The following is a 22659-nucleotide window of genomic DNA, read 5'->3' on the forward strand; positions in this document are numbered from 1 at the left end:
CACTATATCGGATTCATATCGGTATCGGCAGATATCCAAATTTATGATATCGGTATCGGTATCGGACATAAAAAAGTGGTATCGTGCCATCTCTAGTGAATACCCAGGACTGTTGCCCAGCTAGACTCTTATATCGCACAAAGATGGGACAATGTTCCTCTCCAAAGTCCAGGATCTGGTCTCCAGGCAAATATAGACTGTTGTTGAAAGAAGAAGGAATACTACACTGTGGTAAAAACACAGCCATTAACGTGGTACACTTAGTTGGTTTAAAAATGTGATAATTTTCAAGTTCTCATGTGATTAAAATATGGGTTTTCAGCGATTCATTTAGATTTTATACATCGTCCCAAACTTTTTTGGTGTTATCTAATAATTAACAAAGATCTTGATTTCACCAATATTAAAAACACCAATTTGTTCAAATTCATATAGCACCTGTACTGTTAAAGAACTGGAGTCATTTAGTCTCTCTAAAACCTCAGAACAACCTTTGTGTGACTGCCAAGATGCTTTTGACAAATACTGATTTAACTAATCCCTTTATACTGGCAGCAATAGCAAGACAAAAATCATAAATAACTAAAGTTCATTTACTTATTTAATTAGATTTAATTTACTAAAATGCTATATAATATCTCACCATTTTCTCTTCAAAGAAAAAATCCAAGTGCTCATTAGATATAGAACTAATTTTTATGTTGTTATTCTGTTTGTTTAGTGCAGTCTTTTCAGAAAAACACACAAAAAACCCCATTTTAAAACAGTAATTAAAACACTTAATGACAGTTGTAAGCAGTTACAGTTTCTCTCTTGGTGCTTAACAGCCAATCAGAAAACTCTCAAAATGATTTAACTGAAATAACAGACTTACCAACCAAAACTGGTTAGTAAATAACATGAAAGGAGGGCATTACAACATGTCTTACCAGGACGAAGAGACAAAAACAGGCAAAATAAACTGAATAATAATTTCTCTTCGTTAACCTCTGAGCTTTCTCTGCTATTTCTTTATTTAGTTTTAATGTTTTCTGTGCAGTCAAATAGTTTTTTTTCTCTTTTTTTCAAATCAGCTGCATCACACACGATATCGTGTGTACAAATGCATAAAATACTATACAAAAAACAGAACAGTAGTAATTAAGAGGAGATAATGAACACTTCTTTTCAGAAGGATTTACATTTCATGCACTTACTTGACATTTTGACAGGGACACTAAATCTGTGTTTCCAAGTAAACACGCTGCGGTGTGAAGTCCAGAATGATCACTGAACAGAAAGTTTTACATTGTCCCAGCGTTGATTCATTGTTTTAACGCTTCAAAGCTAAGCATATCAAACCTGATACATGTGTTTTTGTGAGTCTTTGAGAATTCTACATTCCATTGTGATTTTTTCTCTCTGAAAAAACAAAATAAATTGCATGAAAGATTAATTAGATTATTTCATGGTTCAGAGTTAACTTCATATCTATTTACAGTTTGCTGGTATTTAAAGTAATACAAAGATAAAATAGGAAGAACTAGTAAAGGTTTAATAAGTTTTTATTCTTACAGAAACAATTAAGAAATATATTTATCTCCAAAAAGCTGACTAAGAACTGTTTTTAAATGTTTTATTACATTCGTTATTAAATGTTTTTTTAATCTAGATTCGTCACATCACAGCAATGTAAAATTTCAAGGTATTTACACACTTACGAGCTAAAAATAACTTAACCTGATTGTAATACGTACATTTATCCTGAGCGTATTTCCCTCACTGTTTTTTGAATAAATTATTTGAATGAATTATGTTATTCCATTCAACTGAGTTTAAGCTGCATTTTTCCCAAAACAGAACTCAAATGCCGTGTGGATGGATGGACAATATATATGATTCTGATCAAAATATTATATTGTTGTCCTGGTGATTTCATTACCATATATTATTATGGTATACAATGTAAAGAACTTGCATGTTGAATTTACAGTTCTTATGTTTATATAGAAATGTGAGCATTTCTCTGGCACGTGACGCTTTGTGACTTGGTTTAATGTTCAGTTTTGCCATCCTATCACACTTTCATAATTTCAGAAACAAAATTTACAACTAATGACAAAACTTAGAATGCAAGACATTACACATGAGATGAAGTTATCCAAAAATAGAATTCTATAAATATTGTGATTGTGATGCAGATACTATCAAAAGCAACTAATCGACCTGGCAAAAAAAGAGTGGTAAAGTTCGCCTGTGGAATTTGATATGAGAGAAAATGGGTTTGTTCTGGATAAGGGAGCAGCTTATTTACCACCACTTTGAGCTGGAAATATTGACACGGATGCCAAAGCGTATGCAACGTATGCAAGTTAATGCAGGTGGTTGTCACTGATTTGACATATTTATTGTTCCTAGACCAAGTCTTTGAGCGTAACAAAGCCTGAATCCACCCATTGGGTGTCTCTGTCTCTTTATATTGGCTTCAACTCAAGTATGGAGAGTGTCACGTTGGCTCGACCCAACCATTTACATTGTTCTCTGCAAAGATCAGATGCCTGCCTGTGTCACCAGTTGAGAATCCAAAGGAAAAAATTTTAATAAACCATTTTTACTTGAAATATTTGTTATTGGATCAGGAGTGGAAATGTGAGACTTACAAATTATCCATCTTATATAATCTGCAATTTTCTTTCAGCTCTGCCACTCCTGAGAGAGACTTAAGTCGTGTCTATAACTGGCAGCTCAATATTTATCAAACTGAAGAGCCAGGCTGCAGTTTTAATTAGACATTCTTTACACACAGAAGCTGCAAGAGGCAATTGCACGACAATTAACAGTTACTTTTTTACTGTCACTCAGCTTTGATAAAACAGATTAAAAATTTAATATGTTCCTCATAGTCTGATTCTCCATCTTCTTGTCTTTTTTGTTTCCCCCAGACACTACAACAGATTAATTGTCAGAGAAATACATTGTAAAATTACGCCTGTACAAAAGATCCTGTTGCACTTCAAAAATCGCCAGAGCACACAAGTGTGTGTTCTTCAGTACACTCATCACATTGTTGCCATTTGTATTTTCCTGTCACTTGCTCTTCAGCAGGGCTGACATTCCCAAATGACAGGCTGAGCCGAAGCTTAACCGTTCATATAACTGTTCTAGGAAAAAAATTATAGGTGATCTTAAATCTGACTGCTAAAGAGCTAAATGTATTTGGCAGCTTCTCCTGCTCTAATTTGGTTTGTAAGTGCAGGTTGCCATATGGAGCAGCTGCTGCAGGATTTTCAGCATTTGTGGAGGAAGGAATTACAGCTTTGTTAAGCTCAAGATGGGAAACCAGTATGTTTACTTTAACATACAGTATTTGTTGGTTTTGCTTTTGTTGTCTTTGACTTCTTAAGATACATACATTGCACAAAGAAACACAATTGTAAGGTAGAAATGCACAATTTACTGAACTGTATAGTTAAAGGAAATATTTTAGGACTCTGCAAAGGCAAAAAGAAAAAGAATATTTTCATGTCCGCATTACCAGTAAGGACTCGCACATGATGACAGTAGGCTTTCTATCAGACGAGGCTCATCTGTTCAGTGAGTCCTCTTTCAAATCAAATATGATTCAATATTCTAGTCTATTAGTAGCACAGTATTGAGTATTATTGAGACAAATTTAATATTTCTTTTAAAATAGTTCACGGTCCACAGTTGCAGTATGGGGCATTTATGACATATTATTTGGAAAGAGGAATGCAGTATTTCAGCAGTACTTGTATGGTCTGTTAATGCTTTTTTTCTGGTTTCCTATAATATTACATATAAAAAAGAGCCATATGTTCCAGATGGCGTGTGGGGATGTAATGGATTGATTTGATTAATTTTCATTGAAATCAAGCTATCAGAATGATAACTGAAATTTTTTTATGGCATCAGCCAGCTGCTGTTAATAATAACACAATTTTATTCTGCATATATCATTTAGGCAGAATGGCTGCTACAGGATAAGAAGAAACCTTCTCCTTGTATTGGTCCAGATGTAGATTTGGATTGATAACTTAAAAAAATCTGTCAAACCTGAACTTGATGAGAACTGTTACCTTTACAGACATGAAATCATTTTTTTGTTTATAGCACGTAAGCTGAAGAAGATTGGACAACAAAAAAGCCCAGAAGAAGAGCATGGTGCTCAGGATCCAGTGGATCCACATGTCTCTCCTAAATCTGGTGTGCAACTGAACTCCCACCTGGTCTTCCTCAACATCCTGGAGTCCATTGAGCCAGAGGTTGTGAATGCAGGCCATGACTATGGCCAGCCGGACTCCGCTGCCACCCTGCTCTCCAGCCTCAACGAACTGGGAGAGAGACAACTTGTCAAAGTGGTCAAATGGGCAAAAGGATTGCCAGGTAGGACAGTGGTTGCAGCAGAGGTGATAAGATTATCTTTTTTTGCTTTTGAGTTATCATTAGCAGATGGATCCAGTTTGATCTTTAAGAGATTAGTACACCGGATAGCCTGTCTTTGTGTCTTTGCCCAGTCTCGAACAGAGGCTGCCACTTTTAAATTAAAAGTTAAAACTGTTACTCGTTTAAGCAATCGGCAGGCACAGAGCAGCATTAGTAATTGTGTTTAAGAAATACATGTACATCTGCTCTCAGCTTTGTTATGGCCTCTACAAACTCCTGACAAAACTGTCTAGCCACTCTCTTTCACTGTGTTCATCCAACTGTATGTCACAGAAACAGCTTCATAATGTAAATTGAACTTTTGTGCTTACGCAAACTTAACTATCCAAAAAGTTATTGCCCAAACACAAAACCTGGACTTCGCACCTTTGCGTAATTGGCTGGTGATTTTGTTTCACTGTCATTAACCAGCATGAAACTGGCTCGTCACTGTCTGTATGTGATTTGGTGCTGGCAATGTAAGGTTCTGTGGGTTTATGAGAGCTTTTTCACTAAAAAACAGCTGCCTGCTGATGAGAGCAAAGAGAGTGAATGAAACCAATACAATGAGCGAAAGAATGCCAAAATGCTCCAAAGAGCTCAGAGGAACTGAAGAGTGAGGTGAAGATTACTATGGCTTTGTAACTACAAGCCTCTCATCACATACAAGTATTATTTGATCAGTTGTTAAGATGAGAGAGAAAAAACACGCTAAGATAAATTATTCTTTTTTCTTCAAATTCTAAATATGATTCGGTCTCGTAAGAACCATCCAACCTGTAAGACAATGAAGCGGAACAGCTCTAGTGATAGATTTTTGAGCTGCAACCTGTGGCCTTTTTTCTTTTGTCTGATAGGAAAAATGTAACAGGAGAAAAGAGGTGTCACTGTGCTCATACACCTGGACACAAAACCCAGACGGACTGTGGTGGTAGAGCTTGATGATTCATCCCACCAAAAAAAAAAACCTAAATGGAAAAAGAAATCAGTTATTTTCCAGTCACAGAAAACTATTCTTCTCCTCCTACCCATAATAAAATGTTTGAAAAAGGTTGTTTTAATAATTTGCCCCATATTAAAACACAACAATGAGGAAATTCAAACATGTGCAGCAGACATTGTTTAATGACTGAGATTTTGCAGCTATGTGAAGATTTAGTAGTTTTGCCTGTAGGTTGTTAGATAGATGCTCTTGTGTGTGCACCATTCTGCAGTAGTTACCATATGACTTCTCATTCAGGTACTGATGACATTCAAAATGTTATACAGAAGACTAACAAACTGATAATGAGATCTCAAAACCAGTACGTGAAAAAAGATTTTAAAAGAATAATTAAGAAACTAGACATTCTAATAAAAAAGCTGGATTGATTGGAATGAAAAGAATTGGAAAATGCATTTGATAATTTCAGACCTCATGGGCAGGCTGTCCCACTGGTGTGAAGCATAAAATCTAAAAGCTGCCTCACTAAAGGTTTTTGACCTGCTCTTTGGAACATCAGGCCATGTGCCAGATGACCCGAGAGGCAGTTCTGGTGCAGGTATGGCAAGCGAATCACGCAAATAGTCTGGTGACGTTCAGAACAAGCATGAGCATTTTGCAATCTATACAAACACAATTATTGGCACAGACAAATAACATTCAAGTTCAAAACAGGCACAATTTGTTCCTCACTCTCTGGTTCTATAGTCTACACTCACAGAGAGTTTTCAAACAGATGTCACTTGACCAAGCAGAAATGTTTTAGTTTCTGATCGCTGAATTAAAGTTGTGTACTCCAGCCACACAGCCAAGTGTTTTTATTTTTTATTTTATTTATTTTTGCATCAGATTAAAAATAGATTTGGTGACACGTTATACTTAATTATGAATCAAAGACAACACAAAAGTTTGTTGTTTGGTGTTTGGGGGGAATTTTGATAGACTTTAAGATTTGTTGCTGGGGAAGTCCCTAGCCACAGCCTATTCATTCTTTCACCCATTCATTCATTCATGTTTTTTATTTCCCCCATTCTGTCCTTGGAGAGGGCTGGATGCCTTCCATTCTGAGCAGCTGGAGAGACAAGAGGGAGGGTATTCACTAACGGTTCACTAATTTCTTTTCTCCTCTTTCTCCCATTTCTCCACCATTTCTATTACTGTTTTAAGTTCAAACTGTCTGCATTTGTCCTGGACAAAGGTTGTTCTGAGGTTTTAGAGAGACTTAGTTTCAGTTAGTTTCCAGAGTGGATTTTCTTGTCTCTATTGAATGGAGAACGTGTCAGAAGCAAGATTTAGGAAAATCAGTAAATAATATTCCAGGTTCACTAAATCATTTAAGTTTAAAAGCCTAGTTTTTATTGTTGTTAACAAAAAGTTTTTTCACATCTAATTTGAGTTAGTAGTAGTTTAGTTTACTATAATAACCTTGGTTGTGGGCATCGATCTACTGACCTTCTTTTCTCTCCCATTCTAATTCCCAGCCACATGCGTATCCAGTATTTTAAAAGATTATAAAGAATCAGCATGTCCTGTGTCATTATCAATGACTTAGTATAAAAGACAGATGTAGCAATCATGACATCACCTACTGCTCTCTGAATTCTGAAGCCTCCCCGTTTGGACAAGAGGGAGGGGTCTTGCTAGCCAAAACTGATATGAAAACTTTATGGAGGTCAGAGTTAATTTTGAGAGCAAATTTTTATTTAGTTATTTAAGCAGATAAATGCTTTTAGTTTTAGTCGACTAAATATCATAAGATCATAGAACCTCCAACCTAAAGTTGGTTCGGAGTTGCTCCACACGAAATACAAAGCATCTTCTTTTACCTGACGTCAAATGTGTCCATATGTCTACTCTTTCCTTCTTCATTGATGTCATGAACTGCTGGTCTGTACTATAAACAGAGGTGGAAAGAGTACTCAAAATTTGTACTCAAGTACAAGTACTGTTACACTGGTTAAATTGTACTCAATTACAAGTAAAAGTACTGGTGTTAAAAAAATACTTGAGTAAAAGTACAAAGTACTGTTCTCAAAAACTACTCAGAGTATTAATTACTTTTTAACAGACTGATGTTTTATTCTGTTGTCAATAGCAGGCATTCAACTCGATTCACCAGTATAAATATTTATGTTCAAAGCACATTTTTCAGATGAACAAGGTATAGAAAGGTAACTTGTTTTGTAAATAAATGTAGATATAAAAGAAGGAATTTTGTTTGTTAAAACAATGACAAAAATGTTTCTGAACATGCGTAGAACCATTTAAACTTTTCCCCATACACTGAACAACAGGCAGGTAAGTGTCTTAAACTCTTAGCATTTCTTTCACACTTTACTTTCTGAACCTTTTGTTCAGTTTCAGCAAGAGCTGGTTTTCTAAATTAACAGAGGCAATCCGACTTCGTTTGGCAGTGAAGAGTAGACCAGCACAGCTAAAAAGTCGTTCACACGCAGCAGAAGCAGGCAGAGCTGTGTTCAGTTTAAGAGAGAGGTTTTTGATGGCTGAGAAGGAGTGCAGCAGCTCCATGGTGTCTGTGGCACAAGCAAGATAACCATCAAGCTCAACTGCACTTTGCAGCCTTCTGGAGATTGGTCTGGAGAAGAATTCATCTTCATCAGATGACTCTCTTTGCTGATCCTCACTCTCATGCTCTGTCGTTTCAAGATGTTGTTTGATGTATGTCAAGGCTGTAATTGCAAGTAGATAACACAATTTTGTTATTTAAATTTCAGTGATTATTCCTGAACACAAATTTAAAATCGGCAAATTCTCAAAAAGGATTGTTTAGTATTCAGGACAGACCATCAATAACTTACAATGTATTAGGTGAAATACTCACTTAAGCATGTGTTCAAATGTAAAAATACACAAAAATGGGATCACATGAATCCTTACCAGCCTCTATTACATCTGCTCTGTCAGTCCAGGAAGTCTTGAACTTGGGTAAGAGGACTGCAGCTGCAGCCAACTCTGGATCCTCCATCATCGCTCCAAAATGCTTTTGAAGGCCATTTTGCAGGGCTCTGATGAGTGGCACGCATGTCTTGCTTGATGTCTCCAGCCTGCTAAGTTTGGACAGTAGTTGTTGGATTACTGGCAGGAGCCATCCCATAAAGGAAGTGGACTCAGACTGAAGGATGTTTGAAGCTTTCACCAGTGGCTTCATGGTGGTACAGTACTCCCTTAGGAATGCAACTTCTGCAGGACTCAACCTGTAAGACACAACAACAAAACCCACCATGACTATAATAGGGATCTTCTGATTTAATATTAAGAGTCTGCTCACGTTTTTAACCATACATTAAGGAAAATTCACAAAATTTGCAACCATATTGGTAGGTGTCCAATTTTACTCACATTTTCACCTTGAACTCCTCACAAATGCTCCTGGTGGCATCTTCCCCCTTCTCATCAATGGCAAGGTAGGTTGAATTCCATCGTGTTGCATTGGGACGAATGATCTGTAGCTCACACTTGTCCTCTACCACTTCATTAGCCAAATGAGATCAGCCAGTTTTGTTCCAAATGGCCTGGCATTTTGCAAAGGTTGCACGGGAGAGCCTCTTGTAGGTGTCATTCATGCTCTCTGCTAGGGCAGCATCAGATGTTGCCACAAGGTTTAGCAGGTGACATGCACATCGCTGATGAGGCGGAAGTTGATACTCCAAACCAGAGTCTTCATCAAGAATTGCACTTGCCTCATGGTAGTCCCTATGGTCAGTCAGGTCAAGAGTTTCTGGGTCTGCTTCATCTTCAGCTTCATCTGCATCATTTTGTGCCCCAAACATGTGGAAGGCCTTGACAAAGTTGGATCCACTATCAGTTGTGGTTCTTACAACTTTGCCTCTAATCTTGTATTGGCAATGGATATCATCAAGCGCACCAGCAAGCATGTCAAATGTGTGAGACCCTCTCAATCTTTTGCATGCTAGTGCTGCAGATCTTCTTTCCAGGGACTCTTCCTCTATCCAATGGCATGTGACTCCAAGGTAACTTTTCTGATGAGCTGACCAACAATCAGTAGTGGTAGCAACAAATTTGACTTTATCCAATGCTGCAACCAAAGTCATCTTCATGTGATCAGCAGCTTCACAGATTCTGGCACGGACAGTGGGTCTGGAGATGACTTTGGCTTGAGGTTGTAATGTGGTAACCAATTCTTTGAAAGATGGCTGTTCTACCACTGCAAATGGCTGTAGACCCTCACATATGAAATTGATGACAAGCTTGTCAACAGTTGCTTGTGGAACATGTTTGTTTGCAGCTCTCAACATCAGGTCTGGTAACTTGGCTTGCGTATTTGCTGAGCGCTTGTTTGGTGTGGCTGTGGTCTTTCGCTGTCGAGATGTTGATGCCACAGTGATATTGTACTGCTCAATCTTCGATGGATGTTTCCTCTGTAGAGATAAATATTATCATACGTCAGGTTCATACATTACTTCATAACATCACTGTGATTAACACTAAAGGAAAACACATTTTTAAAACATTATTCAACTAGACTTGAGCTAATCTTTGATTGTTGAGCATAGTATAAAAGAGTGGTGAATTGGTCAAATTTTGCAGATATATTGCTGTATTTATTTACAAGTGTAAACCAATTTTGAACGATCATTGCAAAAAACATGAATTTCTGTATACATTCTAAGTTCTGTAATATGTATACTATCTGTAAAAAGAGTATCGACCAATGTATCAGTATCTAAATTTTTAACTCCTTTTTATCAGTATCACCCTAAAGTTTTCAGTATTAGTCAGGTCCTAAAAATACTAAGAGAGCAAAATATGTGTATATAGCAAATCTAATTTAAGAAAAAGGGATCACATACACAAAAATGCTGCCCATACAGCTAACAAATAAAAACAATCCACATTATGTTCTTTAAAAAAATATATCATATTGGGAAACATATAACCCTACTGATTAAGAGCCATGTCACTATGATAGACCTATATCAGGCCAATGATACTGATCAACTGATCCATCAATCGGGCTCTGGTACATGTCAGCTGAGAGCTGGAAGATTAATTTGAGATGCAGCTCAGCACTGTGTTCAAGTTTGTTTGTTTTTTTGTTTGTTTGTTTTTTTAAATAGGCCAGCTGATTGTAGGCCTGTGAGTTTTAAATGACTACAAGTTTAATTTATTGTAATGACGGTGGTTATCCAAATAATAAGCTAAAACATTCCTACGAATTGTAGCTCAATTATGCATGCACACACGCACATTAGCTAGCTCCGTCTTATTTTAATATCAGGCTAACCAATGGCGGTGACAATATCTTAGCCAAACTAGTAACCTTAAAACACATGAAAAATAAGAAAGCAATATCATACACGTATAGTTGTAAAACCTCTTACCTCAATGTGTTTTTTTAGATTAGATGCTGAAGTCTTGTAAGCTGAAATGACTGTAGAGGTCAAACAAAGTTTGCACTGCATCTGGACGCGGTCTCCTTTTCTCCCTCTGTACACGAAAAATTCCTCCAGGTATGGCCACGGGCACGCGTCCTCCGTCTTTTCTACGTCGTTTTCATGGTTGACAGTGTTGTCCTCTGTCTCCATTTTGGCTTCTTTGTCTCCAAATCTTCCGTCTATAAAGTAGTTTATACTCCACCATTTAGCACCTCCAGACACCTGTGCCTGCTGCTGCAGCGGAGTTTATTCTTTGCTTACGTCTTAAATTGGCGCGGTTGCGATTGCACGGCCTTATTGGCTGCAAAAATGCAGACGAAAGGTTTGAATATTAATTCAAATTGTGGGCGTACTCAGTAGTGACTTTTGATTTTATAAGTAGCGAAGTAGATTACATGGTGTAAGTTGTACTCAAGTATGAGTAAAATTACAAACTTGAAAAATTACTCGTAAAAGTACAAGTACCCAAAAAATGTACTTAATTACAGTAACGTGAGTATTTGTAATTCGTTACTTCCACCCCTGACTATAAATCATCATTACTGGGGTTGTCAGAACTTTATGCGCAGTAGCATTAATGACGGATGCGCTCAGAGGCACGACCTGTATAGAGCAGTCGGTCGTGCACAGCAAAAAGCTATATAAAGTCTACCTTAGACATGTGTGTCACTCAAGCTAGCAGCACCCCATGAGAAACGGGCCAACTGTTTAAGTGTTCACAGGAGTTTGCACCCTTGGCAAGAGGACTGAGTTTTCACGGTGCTCAATGATGTCCAGAGAATGAGCCGTGTGTGCTGAGGAAATAAATGGCGTTCTTGATCCCAAGGGCTGCTACAATTGATATATTTTGTCACATTTTGACAGGAAACAAATAGGAAGTATGGGAGCTACATGAGCGATTACTTCTGAATGGATCTCGTCTCCTTCCAGAATATTTTCACCTCGTTTTTACGTATTGTCACGTATTTACATTGCATCATAGTTTTTGTCCTCGCGGATTATTTTTTATTATTTTTTTATTTAGTTGTTGTCTTATTTTCTGAAGAAAAAAAAGGTAGTTGACAAAAACTAACAAAACTTATTGGTCAACGGGTCTGTACGTCATAGCAAAGTCATATAATTTGCCAGATAAAAATGGCAACACTGACATACTCTCGAAGTCCAGCTCATTTAGTCAGTTTAGCAGCGGTGAAGATTACCAAACAGCAATGGACTAAACTCTGTTTTCTGGGACGTGTGTCAGTCAGATTGCTTACTCCTCTAACTTTAAACCATAACAATATCAAAATTGGATGTGATTTTACCTAATTAAGATGTACAAGTCCTATATGGTAGGAAATTACTTGTACAGAATCATTTCTTTTGCTCGTTTCATTGTTCATCCTCTTTTAAGTCTTGTTTTTCAACCCAAGGCGGTCACTAGAACAGTCACATAAAGCTGTGGCTATGGCAACTCTATAGCTCAATTGGTCGAACAAGTGAAAGGCTGCCGGTTTCTGCCCATTTGAACAGTTCCCTTCATGTCACTCCCTTTGCTCTTTCTCTGCTCTTCAGTTTGTTCTCTACTACCTGATGAAATAAAGTCTGAAAGTTTCCCTAAAAAATAATTTAAAAAAGTGTATATAAAAATGCTGAGCCCTGGCACAATCTTCAAACTCACGTAATCATACAATAAGTGCTTTGATAGAGATTAGATTATTTCATTTTTGATTGTGATTGTGTGTGTGTATGTCCCCAGGTTTCAGAAATCTCCATGTGGATGACCAGATGACTATCATTCAGCAGTCATGGATGGGGGTGATGGTGTGTGCCTTGGGATGGAGGTCCTATAAGAATGCCAGTGGCAGGATGCTATACTTTGCCCCAGACCTTGTGTTCAATGAGTATGTCCAGCTCTGAATTCTAGAATTCAATAATCCTCTGAAAGGATTCCATTAGTGGGTCACTGACATGCTGCGCTCCTCATTATATTTAGAGATCACCACCAGCGAGAAAGCAGCTGCTCTCATTTGCCTTCATCACTTTATCTTCCCTTCTTCCTTTCATTTTCTTTCCCGTTCACAGACAAACAGAAAAACATATCCAGAGTTAAAAATGTAAAGCATAAATAGTTTCAGGCTTTTTAAAAGAGTGTGTTCATCCAATTTTCTCCTTAGGTGTTCTTTTGTTGCTGTGAAATTAAAGTAAGGAAAATTTTTTAGCATTCAGACTCTCGTAACACCGCAGAGTGCAGATGAATCCGATCTGAATATTTCAGACGGCAACAACAATGGTGATGTCTGTGTGAGAGTTAGTGGGGAATACTAATGTTTACAAGAAATGAATTCTTATTTAGCTCCATCAAATGCTGACTGACACAGTCTGCTGGGAGTAGATAACACATATCAGTTGTTGTCTGGTTCAAACAGTGTAAGCAGGTGATGTACAGGATCCTTTTACACAGTAGTTTTAAACATATGTGCAGCACCAGTGCAAATTTGTTACAGCCTGAAAGAAATGTGCAATCTGCATACACCAGCCACTTTATTATGCACAGTATACCTGTTCAGTTTCAACAACTCATTACGTTTATGTGTTACAATTACAGCTAAGACAATCTGCCAGATTTTGAGCTTTAGAAAGGGGAAGAAAGATGATTTAAGTAACTTTAAATTGGCGTGTTTTTTGAAGTGTTTCAAAAACTGCTGATCTACTGAGATTTTCCTGCACAGCCATCTCTACAATAGGATTTACTGAGTTCAGAAAACGTGAAATATCCAGTGAGTGGCTATTCTGGGTGAATGTTGATGTCAGAGGTCAGAATGTAAAATGACTCAGACTGCTTTAAGCTTATAAGAAGAGAAAATCATTCATAACCACTTGTTAGAACCAAGGTATACAGAAGAGTATTTCTAAACACACAATACATCTGTCTAGCCCAAGTTGGACATATTGTGTGTTCAGATGAGCACTGGATACCTGAGTGCCACTCCTTTCAGCTAAGTACAAGAAACTGAGGCTGAAATTTGCATGGACTCACCAAAATTGGACAACAGATAACTGGAATAATGCTGTGTGGTCTGATGAGTCTCGATATCTGCTGTAACATTTGGATGGTAGGATCAGAATTTGGTGTAAACAGCATGAAAGCATGGATCAATCCTGCCTCAAACATTGCAGCCTAGTGTTGGTGATGGCTGATGGCTGCTTTTTATCGCACCATGTCACAAACCTCTGATCATCTCACGCTGATTTCTTGAACATGATAAGACGTTTGCTGTGCTCAAATGGCCACCACAATCACCAGATCTCAATACAGTAGAACTAATATGAGATATGGTGAAACAGGAGATTTGTATGAGATTTGTATCATGGGTGTGCAACCGAAGTATCTGCAGCAGCTGCATGATGCTACCAGGTTAATGTGGACCAAAATATCCAAGGAATGTTTCCAGCACCTTACCATGAAGAATTAATAGTTCTGAAGGCAAAAGGGCCCTAACCTGACACCAGTGAGGTGCACCTAATAAAGTAGCCAGTGGATGTAAATTTGAAAAATGTTAACTTAATGTGATGCAAGAATACAATACCAAAATCAGGTTTTATGCTCATAAATGATGAGGATATTTTACTGTATCAAGTTTCCATAGTGACTGAAAATACTTGTGAGTATGAACAGTTTTTAAAAGGCTAAATGACTGGCATTTTCACTTAGTAGGTTCATATTTAAAATTGTTAAAATTGTAGGTAAAGGCAGCATCTTCTTGAACACAACCTCTTTTTTTTAAAGTATGAAATGTTGAAAAGATAGTACTCTAGGTAAGTTCTATTAAAGGGTTACTCCAAGGATTGGAAGTTTGATAGAGTTGGAAGAGGATGAGATCATGACCCTTAAAAAAGAAATGTTTTAATTGTAATAACCTCAAATAAGTTTAGCTCTTTCCTAAAATAAAAAAAGACATATGTACTTTTAAGTATAAAAGAGTGCACGGATTAAAGAATGGAAAAGCATTGCCAAAAACTGGATCAAATGACTGGATTAAATGAGCTGAATGCCTGTGAAGTAGCTACACAGACAGGTATTATTTGGGGGTAATAAAATATAAATCAAAGCAACATTCAACAGCATCCAGAACTAATGTGACTTTTCAAAAAGTACAGCCATCTACGTCCAAAATTCAAATCCTGCTAAGTCACGGAAACGTGATTGTGACCACTTTGTCAGTTGTTTTTCAAGGTGTGGTGAACCAGGAGCTCAACTTTTAAGGACAGATTTGGGGCTGGTGGAAACCATAAAAGTCAGAAATGTGGATAATTTAAACTAAGTGAAAGAAATGTGAGCAGCAGTGTTACTGCACTCAAGTACTCCTTGTTACCTTTGAAATTAGCCGCTTACCACTCCTACTCCTGCCGAGCAGGCTGTCCTTTAGAGAGGGTAAAAACCCTATTACAGTCAACATAATTGGAGAATTAAGACACCACAGTCACATCAGATGTACATTTATCAGGCTTAATTTCATGGATATAATAAAACAGCATTACCACTTCAACATGAGACAGCCTATCAACTGCGATGCTATCGAGATAGAATTAAAGAGCAGTCATTTTCTTTTCAGTATCCAGACTATCATCATGAATCTGGGGAAAAAACTTGCTCTAACCTACAATTTATTTTTACCTTGGCTCATAACTCATCGTTAGCTTTTCCAGAAAGTCCAATATAATTGGATTATACGCTTCCTGGTGACTATTATTCATATATACCGGCACATATTGGAAACTCTGCATTTATTTCTTGTGAGAAGGTGGAAATTCAGCTCCATTTCATTTCTCTATCTCATGCCATTTTTTTTTTCAATTTGAGTTTTTTTTTCCCCCTTGACATCTGTATTCTAATTCCCAAAATTTGCTTCATTCTACCTTTATTTTCTCAGAATAAAAAATGTGAATATGTTCCAAACTGTCTTTTGCCGGCTTCATAATAAGTGACAAATTGATTTCGTGTTAGAAGAGATGGCAAAGTTTGATAACAAATGTCTTCTTTGCCCATCATTCAGGCACGAACATTAAATTCCCAATCAGCTCTCATCATGAACTTTGAGCTTAGGCTGGATGACTGGATTTTGGTGTAAAAGAGTTTTGTGTGTTTTTAACGTCCTCAGCACTAATGTCAAAGATGACACAGCACAAATCTGTATTGTTATAATGTGATTCAAAGACAGTGTGCCGGATGGAAATGGATTTAACCTCTGACATTCTTTCCTCTTCAGTAGTTACTGATTACTGGAGAAATGTCCAAGGTGTAAAGCAATTTCTCCTTCACCTCTTGCGATTTGAACATTCCCGTTAGGTTACATCCCCTCATCCTGACCTTTTTTTTCTCTAACGTTTGCAGACACAGAATGCACGTTTCCACCATGTACGAGCACTGCATACGGATGAGGCATCTCTCTCAGGAGTTTGAGATGTTGCAGATCACCCAGGAAGAGTTTCTCTGCATGAAGGCCTTGCTCCTCTTTAGCATTAGTAAGTACTCTTCTGCGTGCCAAAAATGAAAACATAAAGAAGTGGACATACAGAGGAGTGAGTACAGTCAGAAATGAACATGATTTTTTTCTTTCTATTTTCACCAGTTCCCGTTGAGGGTCTGAAGAGTCAGAAGTACTTTGACGAATTGCGTCTCACCTACATCAACGAACTCGACCGCCTCATCAACTTTCAAACGACTACGAACACATCTCAGAGGTTCTACCAGCTCACACGACTCATGGACTCTCTCCAGATGGTGAGTTGGTGAGATGTTTCTTCAGGCTAAAAACAAAAATCCTTATTCCAAAAAGATACATTCATACTTTTGTAAACGTTTCTAAAAAGCCTCACTTGTGGATGCATGGAACATGGATGCACTTTTGCAAATTTGAGAGAAAAAAAATGGAAAAACAGTGTAAAGAAGGAGCTGTAATTATATTACACTAAAACATTTGTTGGAAACACATCCAGTTAAATCACATAGGACGGAGTACTTTAATAGCCCATAACAAAAAACATCCTTCATGCTAGTATTGGAAAAGAATCTGATTACTCAGAAGTATAAAATCTCAGAAGTGGTCTTCGAGGCAGGAAAAGGCCTAATGGATGAGTTTACTATGATTCATATCCTCACATTTTTATGCCAGAGCGTTAACTGTGTGTATGTCTGACTCATGTGCCCCAAGCTGTTGTCCAAATACTATCTGTAGTAAATTTCATCCACATTATGATTTTTTCTTTTCTCCTCTGTTTCAGACCGTAAAGAAGCTCCATCAGTTTACCTTTGACCTTTTTGTCCAGGCTCAGTCACTTCACACCAAGGTCAGCTTTCCAGAGATGATTGGAGAAATAATCTCAGTACATGTACCAAAGATCTTGGCAGGTTTGGCTAAACCAATCTTGTTTCATAAGTAGAAGGAGATTTTTTTTTAAAAAAATCAGAAAATGACTCATCTTGCAGCCTCCGTAAACTTTAACTAAGGCTTTAAACTGTTTCCCCACATCTTCAATCTGACTGCTTTTATCCCTGCCTTGTAATCACATTTTTATTGCTCAAGGCGTTTTACGTTTGGGGTTGGGGGTTTTTGCCTTTTTAGCCATAATTGAGATTGTTTCTTCAAAACTATTAAAGCTTTTACCTGAAGAGCTGTCTTTTTATGACAGCTTTGTGGTTCATGAGATCATAAGAGGATTGTTTGTGTTTTCTGATGGAGGAGAGATTCAGCTTTACATTTGCAGTTAAGTCTGTAAAACATGATCACCTAAACCTTTGTGACATCGTTATGTATAACGGACAAAGAAATCACAAATCGTAAATAATATTCGGATTACCAAAGTATTTTAGCTGCTGCCTTGCAGTTCACTTATTCATTTCATATTTGTGAAAGTGAGATTCCCGTATGGCTCAGTCACAAAAAAACCCACATCCTTTATGCCACAGTAGTAAAATTAGGACGTCAACCTCTTTGCTACTTAATACTTGTCCAATGATTACATTTTTTTTTTCACATTCAGCAGTTGATTGCAAGTAGTTGTGGCAACCAACTATCCAGAGGTTAAGGGTGTCAACCTCTGGACAACCACTTTTGCGATCACAAAACAGCTGCACACCTAGTGAGAGGCAACCAGTCTCTAAACACTTGCAGTCTGACTTTTACTGACTTCATTCTCTATCAGACTGGTGAATGTTTCCAAATAACTGCGGTCTGGTTTATAAATGCAGACCGACTGCCTGCGTGTCGCCATTTGTCAGTTTATGCTTGCTATTTGTGGAGGAATTTTGAATTTCTGTTTCAAATCTATCAATGAGGTTCTAGTGGAAGTCTGAATGTAAGTAGATAATGTGAATTTCTGTTTAATGTGAATTCCCTTGAATGATTTGCAACACCCGGTAACATATTGATGTGATATTAGGGCTGTGCGATATGACCAAAATCTCATATATAAGAATTCTGTCGATATAAATCACAAAAATTCAAATTCCATATCAATTACCTCGATTCATTGATGTTTTCTTTGGTGCCTAAATTCCAGTCCAGTGAACAGTCATAGGCCTAAACTTCTACAAGAACTGACAAAAATCTCACTTTTTGTGCACTGATTAGTGTAAATCTTATATATAAGTGTCCATATTCTAGTTATGCCTCAATAAGTATAAAGAAACAAATTACAAAAATTATAAATCCAGTACAGTAGTGATTTATTTGAAGCCTCTGATACCACAATACAATCCCTCATAGCTGTATATTCTGCTCATTTGACCCATTGTTAAAGTGTTTCTGACGTGTGATGTATGTTTTCAGAAGGAGACAAGAACATGTTAAAGACAAGGTGAAAGATTCACATTCATTTCAAGCCTTCTGTGAATTTTATTGTCCAGCACTCGAACATGATCAGTACTGTGATTGTTGTGAAGCATAGCGTAGTGTGAAATTTCAGCAAAGTCATGAAAAAAACGTTTTAAATGAAACATCATCTGCTCACTTTGTACTTTAATACTTTAATATTTAGACATCTTAAGCAGCACATTGACCTTGTTTGGCTTGCAGACCACCACGCAGAACCCACGGCGTCTTTACAACAGCAAATATGCAGACTGGATATCTTTGTTTTGGTTTTTGCTTTTTTGTAAGTTAAAAAAAGACCGTCTGTTAAGATGTTTCCTTACCCACAGTCAGCGTAAAATGAACCTCTTTTCTTTAGTGACTTTTCTATCAAATGGAACAATATGATTTGGTCATGAAAATATTAATTCATTATGCAACTAATGTTACAACAGATACATTGTCTCGTTTTGTGCATGCAGAACTGTGTAAATATAGTGCCTTTAAAAAGTACCGATGTTTGGCATTGCCACGTACATTATTTTAAAAGTTGAATGTGGCTATAAGCGCTCTTATTTTTAAAGCTAAAACAAAGATGTGACCAATTAGAAGCCTCTGGGAAGTGAGTCATGAGAATAAGATAAGATAAGATAACCTTTATTAGTCCCACACGTGGGAAATTTGTTTTGTCACAGCAGGAAGTGGACAGTGCAAAAGTTATGAGGCAAAAATTAGAATACAATAAGAATAAATACAGTACACAACTGTACAGAATAGAATAAAATAAAATACTATATACAGTAGAATAAAATTAAATAAATATACAATAAGATAAAAATAGAATACAAATACAAATACTATATACAACTGAGTAAAAATACAACGATGACAGAAAGGATTATTGCACTTAGTATTAAGTGCAATAAGAAAGGAGAAGAAAGCTAACATAATGTCATCAGCTGTAACAGACAGGGCTGCATGTAGAATGCACAGCTCTTACTTCGTCTGCACGACAACACTGTGCTGACTGCTTCGCGCTGTGGCTGTCAGTTTCTAGAGCAAGGACTGAACGTCTTGTAGGGATGCAAGCAAAAAAGGATGGCAGCAAATACAGGCAAATACTGAATTAGATTCGGGGTGCCAGAGATCTTAGATTGCAGCAGTAATGTTTTACAGAGCAACAAATTTCAAATGACAGAAAAAAAATTCAATTTTTTTCAAGACAAAAACTGGAAGGCCCTCGGATGTGGAATGTAAGAATCCTTGACAGGCACTGCCAAACCTCAGAGATTAAAATTAAGGAAAAAAATCTGTGGAATGCCTTGAAGATAACCGATCGCAGTCACAGCCGAAAAGCATTCATTTGCAGAAATGGATGCAATTATACACATCTACATTTCATTAAAGACGTCTGTTCAAGTGTTCAAACGCAAGGCATTCTGTGCCTACAACATGGCTTATATGATGCAACTGATTGATGTAATTGAGACTCAACTGTAGCACATCCTGCCTTCTCACAATCAAGCTGCTCTGTGCTTACAGCAAAAGTAACTTCTGTGGTCTTTTCTGCACCTTTTGACAATTCATTCATTTGATAATGTTTTATAACTCAGCACTTAACGAGTCCACATTCCATTAGAAGATTGTAGATGCATGTATTATGTGTTTGTGTAGTTGTATGGATAACTTTTTGCTTTACAGAAAGTGACGCACAGACATCCGTGTATTACCTGTTTATCGTATATTGGTTGGTGGTGTAATTGTTGTTCAGTACACAGTGATCGACTGTCTGTCACAGTCAGTTTCACAGCTCCTTTGTAGCCTATTCATTCCTAAGCTATAGTGAAACCCTGTAGAGCATCCAACTTCATCTGCACAAATAAACATATTCATGCTTTTTTAACTTGTCTTCTTGTACACTACTTGCTATGCGGAGTGACTAGGGGAGGAAAGAGAATACAGTGGACAGCTATGGGTTTAGACTAAAGGTGATTTGGCCCTTTAGAAGTTGCAGAGAAACCAATTTCCGTCATGATGCAAACAAGACACCTTTCCGAAAACTGAATTTTCAGTAAGCATGTTGTCTACAGAAAAATATATTACATATGTAAGACTGCTGCAGCAGTTAAGAACTCATTCAATTAACTGTGGTTCTAAATATTGTTGTTTTATGCTGGTTTAGCTTTTCTACACATTTCACAGCGGGCACAGCCAACACAACAGTGCATTAATAAGACATAGATGCGTCTGTAAAATTTTGATACTGATGTACTCAAAGAAGGTCATGGCGTTTGTATTTTGCTGAAATAGCTGATATGTGCCCAGTGTACTGCATATTAACAGGGTTCTTTGTACATGCGACAGTAACTGTATATATTGATCAGTTTGATGTCTGTTTTTGTGTCCAAACACTTGACTTTCAAAGTTGTTTATTGTATGATTTATATCTTTTGTGATCTCTGTTTTTTCAAAATGTGTGTTTTTCAAAGGTGTCATCTTTTAAAGGCAATTAAAATATTTCTGACTCTGAAAGTGGTATATGTTTTCTTGGAATAAATAAACTCTTCAGTCTTTTTACTACGCTCTATTGGAGCCTTGAAACTCAAAAACAGATTTGTCTTTAACTAAAAAATAATAATAATTTAATAAAAGTGCTTGTGATGACTATTTGGGTAAGAAAGGTTCACGTTTTACTCTTTTTTTAAATTCTATTTTAAACTTACAAAAACCTGCATTAAAGAAAGACAATGGGGCAAAATAAAATGAAAAAGACTTTTGGGCCAAAATCCAACTTTTTTCAAGTAGTCCTTTAATTTATGCTGGAGTGACATCACAACACAGTTCACAATTCAAAATAATATCCAGAAGATATCATTTTGACATCAGTTAGTTGGATTTGGTGCAGTTCTTTAGTTTACCCTCCTTTTGAGCCACCTTTAGCCAATATTAAGACATCCCTTCTTGTTGGCGTCTGACTGAGACAAGAGTAGAAAAAAAAAAAAACTGAAGCAGGGTGTTTAAAGGAGTCAAGATTACTTACGCAAAACCCAAGATTATTATTTATTATTTGAAATTATTTTTTTTAAATAATGTTATTTTTAATATAAACATTTGTCATTATGACTACATATATATGAGACAGAAAATAATTAAAAGCATAAGACTCCTTTAAATGTACTTTAAATGCAATTCCATGATATCAGTGAGCAGATCTAGTGATAAGCGCTTCATTAAAACACAGACAAATTAATTCCAAATGCAAGAGTGGAAAACGTTAGCGCTGATTTTTCAGTCACAACACACATTCTTTTGTTCTTGTGTGCACTCCTCCGTTTGAGAGTCATGCGCTTGGCTGCAATTAACTGAAGCTCAAGGCTAAATAAATTGGCATGAAATCAGAATGGGAATTTCCATTGATGCTCGATGCAGTTCAACCATCCAATCCACTGCAGAGGGATCAAGGTATGGGGTAGGGAGGGATGGCTGGCAGTGTACACTGGAATGCGGAGGGAGGAGTGGACGGCAACATAAATACAATGCAAAAGTGCCTTTGACAGATAACCGCATAGTGCATAATGGTAAGACCCACTGTGCTCTTTCATTCCCAGAATTTGTTAGTTCCACAGGAAGAAGAGCCACATGACCAGTTATGCTCTTCAGGGGATGGTTGGGGGTTTACAAAAAAAGATAATGGTAGTAGTCAGATAGCGCTGTGTGGTCACTTTAGGAATTCAGCGCCACAAGGGGAGATGCTTCACCAACATTTTATATGGGCTGAGGATTGGGGCCCACTTTATTGCTACTGAATATGTATTTTAATTGAGCATTTAAAGAACTTTTCACTTCTTTAAAAAGAAAATTTAGCTTTTGAGTGTGTGTGGGTGGGTTGGTGGGGGTTCTAAGCATACACAGAGATAGCTTCTGATGGTTGAACAAGTTGCTAATATTCATTCTATTCACCTTTCATTTTATTTTCCGTCTGTGATTTGCTCTGAATGTTAGTGTT

The 22659-nt window shown here is 37.1% G+C and overlaps 2 protein-coding genes across 2 annotated transcripts in view; one reads left to right on the forward strand and one right to left on the reverse strand.

Moving 5' to 3' along the window:
* ar (androgen receptor) overlaps positions 1 to 21320 on the forward strand; it is a 37354-nt gene extending 16034 nt beyond the window's left edge. The window contains exons 4-8 of the mRNA XM_082548988.1: positions 4111 to 4383; positions 12560 to 12704; positions 16196 to 16326; positions 16434 to 16585; positions 17086 to 21320. Coding sequence (XP_082405114.1) covers positions 4111 to 4383; positions 12560 to 12704; positions 16196 to 16326; positions 16434 to 16585; positions 17086 to 17244 — 860 coding nt within the window. The 3' untranslated portion in view covers positions 17245 to 21320. The remainder of the gene's footprint in view (positions 1 to 4110; positions 4384 to 12559; positions 12705 to 16195; positions 16327 to 16433; positions 16586 to 17085) is intronic.
* On the reverse strand, positions 7074 to 8913 carry LOC309715690 (uncharacterized protein). Its single transcript, XM_082549008.1, has 3 exons — positions 8765 to 8913; positions 8303 to 8619; positions 7074 to 8094 (listed from the first exon to the last, which is right to left on the reverse strand). Coding segments are annotated over exons 1-3 (675 nt in total). The 5' UTR covers positions 8767 to 8913; the 3' UTR covers positions 7074 to 7738.
* Positions 21321 to 22659: the final 1339 nt, after the last annotated feature.

Source organism: Aulonocara stuartgranti (assembly GCF_965226115.1).
Source record: "Aulonocara stuartgranti genome assembly, chromosome: 10".
Classification (NCBI taxonomy): domain Eukaryota; kingdom Metazoa; phylum Chordata; class Actinopteri; order Cichliformes; family Cichlidae; genus Aulonocara; species Aulonocara stuartgranti.

What these genes read in the sequence shown, in the direction of transcription:
- LOC309715690 (XM_082549008.1), bottom strand. An exon ending in AGCAGATGTAATAGAGGCTG is followed by an intron (nt 8,095 to 8,302) that starts GTAAGGATTCAT and finishes TTGCAATTACAG; the next exon opens with CCTTGACATACATCAAACAA.